General features: G+C 24.8%; 1 protein-coding gene across 1 annotated transcript; it reads left to right on the top strand.

Annotated features, from left to right (window-relative positions):
- Positions 1-45: 45 nt before the first annotated feature.
- LOC107469400 (GDSL esterase/lipase At2g40250-like) lies at positions 46-3,264 on the top strand. The gene is made up of 3 exons (XM_016088782.3): positions 46-465; positions 1,635-1,908; positions 3,071-3,264. The coding sequence occupies exons 1-3, from the start codon at positions 46-48 to the stop codon at positions 3,262-3,264; spliced, it is 888 nt and encodes a 295-aa protein (XP_015944268.1).
- The last annotated feature ends 5,551 nt before the right edge of the window (positions 3,265-8,815 follow it).

Below are 8,815 nucleotides of genomic sequence, written 5' to 3'. Positions count from 1 at the left end.
TTCCGTGGCGACCACCTTCCCTACGGCCGCGACCTTCCACAGCACATGGCAACCGGCCGATTCTCAAACGGTATGCTATCGACCGATTACATAGTCCAATTCCTAGGCCTAAAGGACTTATTGCCACCATATCTAAACCCTAATTTGAGTGATCATGATTTGCTCACGGGTGTTACCTTTGCTTCTGGGGGTTCTGGATTGGATAAACAAACAATTGAAGCAACAAGTGCTATGGATTTGATGTCGCAATTTAAGTTGTTTGAGGATGTTCTTAAGAGGTTGAATAAATCGGTTGGAGAAGTTAAGACTAGGAATTTGATAAAGAAAGCTGTGTTTGTGGTTGGTGTTGGTACTAATGATATGTTGTTCAATGCGTATTTGTTTCCAACAAGGTTGATTAAGTACGCTAATAATGTCTATGGGTACCATGATCTTCTGCTGAAAAATCTAGCGTATTTTATTCAGGTTTGTCTTCATGTTTATGTTATGCCATTGTATATATAATGCATTTATCATTATTATTTTTTTGGCCAAATCTCACGTGTAATTTATCTTCATGTGAAGAAGTTGCTAGTTGAAAAATTGATATGATATATTTGACTAAATTATTATTTAACTATTTTTAACTGATAATTTCATATAAAAACAAGTGTAGGTAAGTCTTCAATTATTTTTTTTATGGATTGGATCTTGCATGGAGTGAAATTGGAAAATGTTTTTTGACTTGATCTATTCATTTTAATTAATTAGTATATTTGGGTTAAGTAATTCTTGTTCTTTTAACACAATTCATACTCACCAATGGATTCAGTTGGGCTGAATTCCTAGGTCCTCTACTGTATTTTAAAATAAATATTATGGTTTTTATTAGGTAATATATGTCCTTATGTCACTTAAAAATATTAATTAAAAAAGTATTTTTAGAATATATTTATTAAACTAAATTTTTTACAAATTAAAATTATTAATAATTATCTTAACATGTGCTTTTAAGATATATGTTTGCTAAAACAAAACATTATTAATTTAAATATATAAAATATATAGCCCATTAAACTCTTTAGATTGAAAATATGTTGACACAATAGTAGAGACTCATTATAGCGACAAAAAAAAACTACGTTTATTTTACTCCTAATAAATCCTGTTGAAAGCAAAATATATCGTATTTTCCTATAAATCAAGACATTTAAAATGGGTAAATGGATTTAATCAAATTGTACGTTGAGAAATTTTTTTTTCTCTTTTAACCTTAGACACCCTATAAACCTAGCTAATGCAATTTATTTAACAGGTAAGTTGAATAAAAATCTATACATTAGTGGATTAACCTAACCCGGTGAAATTATTGGTAGATAGTCCCCTTGATTAAAATGTTGGATTATTTCGCTACAACACTGATTTGGTATTTTGCTCAGGTGTCTAAATTTTAGTGGTTAATTTGTCAAAAAGAAAAACTAAATAATCATATTTAATTTAAAGAGTACAAAATCTAATAAATTTTGAGTATTGACATGTATTTTAAAAAATAAATTCAACAGATTGGGTACTAAAATGAAAAGCAGCAGAGACACTATATATGAAGTGTGCTTTAATAGACAAAATCATAAGCCAATGATGTTTGCATTTTGCAGAAACTGTACGGAAGAGGAGCTAGGAGGATTATAGTGACGGGTCTTCCCCCAATGGGATGCTTGCCACTAATGGTGACAATAAACAGCTTCTTACCAGGCCCAAATTGGTTAAAACGTTTGTGTAATCCAAAACAGAATCAACAATGTGAAGCCTACAACACCAAGCTTAGCTCCAAAGTTCACTCACTTGAAGCCACACTCAAGGGTTCTAAGATTGCCTTCTTTGACATTTACTCACCCCTTTTGGATATGGTGCAAAGTCCACTCAAATATGGTAATAACATTTCACCACAATTTTTATTTGTTTTTGTTCTTTTTTTCTTTGGTTTTTCTGAGTATTCCCTAATATGACAGACCAAAAGCTAATCCATCGCGAATCAAAACTTTATTTACGAATTTATCGTTGGCTAATGAATTGCTACATGTATAAGACATGATTCAAACCTCTGACATTTGTTTAGGCGAACTAGTGAGTTAACCACTAGACTAGTCCAACCTAATTTTTGTTTTTGTTCTCTCCTATTCCCATTTTACCTATTGAAAGTAATATTCAAAGATATCCAAAACCTTTGATAAAGAAAAACAAAATTGAGCATTGGATATTCTCTTCATCTCTTCGTTAATTTTTATTTTTCTTGTATTATTAAAAGTTACAAATTATTTTGAACAATGACTATTTTGAACAACATAAACAACTACCGATCAAATAAAATACACTATACCCTAATTTAATGCTACTAATTCAAATTTACTCTTTTAACCCTATTAATTCACATTATTTACACATTGTTCAAAAATGTTATTAGTTACCTATACTTTTCTTTGCACGAAATATAAACTATGAATTATTTAAGGTAGACAATTTTTAAATTTTGTAGCAAAAGCATCTTTGTATATTCAGATATAAATTATGTTGAGCGCTATACTAATATTAGGGAGATAATAATTTAAATTTATCTTATTTAATTTAATATATATTCATAATTTCATATATTTAATATTTGTAATTATATAGCCATTACATTTAAATTATTTAATTATTCTAATAGCAATTAAAAAATATAAAATAAAATAAATTTTTTTTGTGTGTTTATTTGATTTTTGTATAGGCATTTTTTTATTTGTTTTATGTTATTTTTTTTGTTTTTAAAGTTCACAAAAAGATCAAATTTTAGACTTTTCGAACATAATTCTGATACCATGTCATAAAATTATTTTTCTTAGGAAACAATATGAATAACGGAAATATAATAACCTATTTTAGAATTCAAGTTATACTGAATTCGGTACTTTTACCATTTTATAAAATGTGATATTAGTCTTCTTTAGATTTATAAAGAAGAGTCGTCCAAAGGTGTGTAACATTTTCTAACGTTTAAGAAAGGTAAATCTATGTTTTAGTGATGGCTTAAATTTTGGTGTTTGTTAATAATAAGGGTTTGAAGAAACAATGAAAGGATGCTGTGGAACAGGGCAATGGGAGATGGGTCCAGTGTGCAATGTGCTTGACTTGACTTGTGTTAATGCATCAAAGTTTCTATTTTGGGATGCTATGCACCCAACACAATCAGGATACTGGTTTCTTGCCCAATATGGCATTCAAAATGTGCTTCCATACGTTACTAGCTAGCTACTACATTATAATTGTGATTTTAAGATTATCCTAGACATGTTTTCCTCCAATAAAAGAAGAGCAATTATTAGCATAAATATGTTGTTGTCAACGATTTTTTTCTTTTTTTTTTTGTCCTGGTCATAACAGGTCCAAAACCTTTGTAACACTTTGTTGTTCTAGTACTAGCACCAAGTAATAAATGGTATTGAATTTATGGGATGGAACCATGGTCTATGGAAGAGAATGGAATTGATTGAAGTTACATTGTTTATGTATTAAGAATGTGTAGAGAATAGACCAAAGAATTGAATGGTGTTATATATGTTTGAATAATTTGGGTTATTCAAACTAACATTGTTCAAATAATAATGATTCTGTCAAAATCGAAGTTTTATTTATTTATTTATTTATTTGTAATATATATATACTGATTAAAATATAGGCAAAGTCTTTGTACAATAAATAAGTGATCATAGTAATTTACCTAATAAACTAAGGTGAAAATTCAGGTGAAGTCGACTTCACGTGAAGTTGATATTTGAGAGTCATTAGATGAAAATTTAGTCAAATCAGTCAAATTGTTTAACCGCTTTCAGATATCAACTTCAGGTCAAGTCGATTGCACCTGAGTCTCCGCCATAAACTAAGCATACTGTTGGCGATATTAACATATAGTCCAAGAGATGAAGACATGTTCATAGATTTGTTAAGAGTTTAATTTTGATGTATAAAACGTTTAATACAGTTATGCAATCGTATTTGTTGTTTTGAATGATCATTCACGCGGTTAATGTAAAAGGTAATTATTTTTACTAATGTGGTATTACGTTATTAGATGCACATGTAAAATTAGTTTATATGATAGTGCATTAAAATTAAACTATTTTTAAAATAAATAAAATAAATATTATATTTATTGATCTATGCATTTCTTGACATATTTATGTTTTTGCATTTTGTTTGTTATCTTATTTGCATAGTGTACGAAACTTATTTGTGTTTATCTATTTACACAACCAACCAAATTATATCTAATTTGCAGTGATAATGGGATCCCAACAATCAAACTTTTTTTTCTATATAGGGCCTCATTTGAATGCACTCGTCCTACTACATACATAATAATCTGTATGAAATAGACTTAAAATATATTTAAACTCTAAAGAATCTAACTATCTAATCCAAATTACAATAATCCGTAACTTAACTATAATTAAGTTCCTAATGATTAAAATAATTTGATCCTAAATCCTAAATATAAGTCTCTAATTTAATCATTCATGAATAATATATGGTAAACCTAAAGAAATTTTATTGAAAATAAATATACTTATTTTATTTATTTAGAAAACCCTAAAAGTAAATTACTCTCGTAAATTAGCAAAATAATAAACTATTAACTAACCTCAAAATTACTAGAATTTCATTTTCTTATTTAACATGTTTATCTCTGGACTCAAAAACCAATGAACTATAATGCATATAATCTTTGTCCTCTATCTTCTTATAGAGGTATTCGCTTCAAATCTCTCCTGATGTAACAAACAAAAACTGTTGACCCGAAAAATTGAAATAAACACATCTTTATCTTGATGACCAAAGAATAAAATTAAGAATTTGATTTTAATATACTACCAAAATAGTTTTATATGTGTAATTATACGACTATATAAAATATTTTACATTATTAATACATCAAAATTAAATTCTAAAATTAAAACTAAAATTCATATGCAGTCTGTCTTCAGATAAAATTATTAGAAAAAAAATCGTATTGCAGCATGCTCCTCAAATTTACGGATTTACAGAGGCCGCAAACCCTGCTTAGTTAACTTACAATGACAAAGGTTTGGAAAACTAAATAGAGCCTTTTAAATTAAATCTTAAGTAGTCTATCAATGGTGCAAAGCGACTTTGCGCCCCTTTTCAATAGAGGAGCAAAAAGTTAGACCTTAAAAAATAAGTAAATAGCGATTTTTTTTTTGGGATAAATTTAACTAAATTATCATCTCAACTGTTAACTTTATATAAAAATAATTCTATAAAAATTTTACCTAAACATAAAAACAAAAGTTCTTTATCGTGTTTAATGCGCTACATAAATGCTCCGTCCAATTTCCAGTTGATTCCTTCTGATGAACGAAAAGATTGAATGTTAACTAATACTAGTATATGTTTCTGGGTCTTTTACGGGATAATACATAAAATTATATAAAAAAATTTATTAAAATTTAAATGAAAAATATCTATAGTAATTATTATTATTATAAATATTTTTATAACTTAAAAATATTAAAAATAATTAATATTTGTTTTAATCAATTTGAATTAGATGAATGGTCATCTCATTTGTCCATTTAAGCAAGATAACAATCTATTAGTTAGTGACATGCCCTTAATAAATAGAGTATCAATATGTGGTAGATTAATCATCGACTTGCCGAGTTAGAAAATCCGTTGAAAAAAATTGTATTTGTCTTTAAAATAGATTAACTTTTCATTAATAATAGATTAATTTTTCATTAATAGCAATGCTTATGGACTTTTGTCTTTGTGAAAATTTACTTGGGACAATTTTATTTGTTGGTATCATATTCATTCTTGAAGTCAAAACAATATGATCAGTACTGTTACTTGTTAAAACTTTACATTTTATGAAATGATTTCTAAATTTTCAAATTCATAAACTGATGTCATTACAAAAATTATTAGATCGATCGATTAATATTTCTTGGTAACATAGTGTACCGAAACACCATCATTAAATATTAGTTAGTGTGAAGAGAAACCAATAACAACTTTTGTTATTCAATATATAATTTATTTTATTAAAAATAAATTAATATTTTTTAAACTTGTAAATACATTTTTTCTAATTTCTTACATTATTTTATTTAACAATATTTATCATTAAAAAATAGCAAAAGATCATACTATTTTACAATATATATGATGTGCAAAGTAATTTCTTATCTTGAAATTAATTCTGGTTAGTGAGATAAAATTTAAAATATATTTTTATTTTCTTACTCAAATTTAAATTTAAATTTAGAATTGATTAACAACTCATTTTTTAATTTCAATAAAAAAACTAAATTGGTTCGATATAAAATATTGAGCATTTAATAATTTCAATCATTTCAATTTTAATTACCAAAAATTGGATTAAAAATTAATTATAAACTTAATAATTGATAATATATATTATATTATATTAGTACGTAGATAATAATATTCAATGTATTAATTATTTATTTTTTTGACAGATTTAATGTATAATCTATTGAGAATTGATTTATTATCCAAAATTTTTTTCATAAATTTTGTAATATGTGAAAATAGTGATCTTATTTTTTATTATTATTTAAGAAAATTTTTATAATTTTTTAATTATATAATTAACTTAATTCATAACTTTTATTATTGCTTTTATACTAAAAAAATATCAATTTATATTATTTACATATTTTTTCACTACTAATAAATAAATAAGTATTTGCACTATTATACTTATTGTCCTAGATAATAACTTAAATTACTTATTTTGTATGTTAAATAATATTTTATATGTTAAATTTATTAAATATTAAGATGAAAAATTTGTTCAACAAATTATATAAATAGTCATTACAGAAAAGAAAAAAATTATGTATCATATATAATAATCCTTGATATATATAGTGTCATGTATATATTAAAATTATCTATTTTAATTATGTGAATAATTATTTTTATTTTTACTTTTTTGTTACATTAGAAAATAATATTTAAAACTAAAAAAGAGATAATTAATTTTTTTAATTTGAATTAAAAAATATCTTATAAATATATCCAACTTATATATATACTAAGTGTTATAATATTAAATAGTATAGTATTTGCTATAACAATGACTTAAAATATTAATCCAAGATATATTTGGACCTAGTAAGACCTCAATACAAGTAAGATCAACTAAAATCTATTGTTAGGGTCATAAATTCGACTTAGGTTCATTACCTTAAATGTCCAACGCAGATGAAGTCCACGCGTCCCCTCTTAAATCGGCTCAGATTGGATCCCGTTGCTAGTTAGATATGGTAATGAGTACTCAGGGGAGCGTGAGAATCCCCCTTCCCATCTCTCATTCATATTTAAAAAAAATGCCCCGTTCTTTCTCTGTCATTGCAAGTTCCTATTTAATTATTCCTTAGGGAATGCAGATCTCCTCAGGTATCTACGAATATTCTTTGAAAACTTTTGAAAAAAATTAACAAAAAAAGATATAAATAATAATCATAAAATAATCGATCCAATATAATTCAACACAATTTATAACATATTCGTTATGAAAAATAACATTTCAAAAGGAGAAAACATAAAAACATAATCCAACGTAATAACATAACATAATTTTTTAGGACGATACTGAGTGACATAGTGACGGATTTGAGAGGCAGAAAAAGTGAGTTAGAGAGAGAGGATCAAGGCTTTTATATTTATATAGATATGTAAATTGAGACATGCACGTAGCTTTTTTTATTTTGGGGGATATACGTAAAATTGGTATATAAATGGTTTATAAAGGTGATTTACCCCATATATTATAACTTGTGAAATCATAATATTTTGATAAGTGATGTATAGACAACTTAAATGTTGATAAGTCTGAAAAATTTAAAAGAAAATAAAAATATCAAAAAATTACATGTTGACCCATAAGATTTTTTTTAAAAAAAATTGTCCATAGTCTATGATTAATAACTTTAAAATTATAAATATTTTATTTATTTTATATATTTTTATTTAATAGAGACATAATTTTGTTATCGGCAATGTTAATGGTTATAAAGAGATTTTTACCTTTAAATAAATTATAGAGAAATTAAAAATAAAATTGGTTGCTATTTTTCTGACAATTTATTTATTTATTAGTCTAAATTAAAATTAAATTATATATTTAATTTATATTTATTTGTTTATTCTAATGATTGTATATAATAGATAATATATTTAAGCATGTTTTGAAAGAAACTATTGAATTTTATATAATTAAAAGTTAATTATGAAATTAAAACTAAGATGAAATGAAATATAATAAACATATGAGGAGTGAAAGTAAAATAAATAATTAAAAATAAGATAATAAAATAATTAAAAAAAGTAAAAAAGACAAAAATAATGCATGTAGTTGATAAAAATATGCTGTAAAAAAATTAGTATAATCAATAAATATATGAAAGACAAAAATTAAGATATATTTTTGTTAAAAAATTTAAGAAAAATATTATGAAAAAGAACCTATTAATTAATCATGTTTTATGAAAATATTATAAAAAAATTTAATGTTAGTAAATAAAATAGTAACTCTTTTAAGAACTATTAATCAAAATACATAAAAGTACATTCTAATTCATAGATATAGAAAATAATAAGAGAATAATTTAAATTAAATTCATTTATTTTATTTTTTATTTATTATTTATTAAATAATTTAATGTTTATTTAATTTTAGTCAAATCAGATAATATAATTGATTAGTTACAATTAATGTTATTCACCCTAATGGTATAATTGAAATATATTG

Source organism: Arachis duranensis, chromosome 10 (assembly GCF_000817695.3).
Source record: "Arachis duranensis cultivar V14167 chromosome 10, aradu.V14167.gnm2.J7QH, whole genome shotgun sequence".
Taxonomy (NCBI): domain Eukaryota; kingdom Viridiplantae; phylum Streptophyta; class Magnoliopsida; order Fabales; family Fabaceae; genus Arachis; species Arachis duranensis.
Note: the sequence above shows the minus strand (reverse complement) of the source record. Positions and strands in the feature narration are given on the sequence as shown.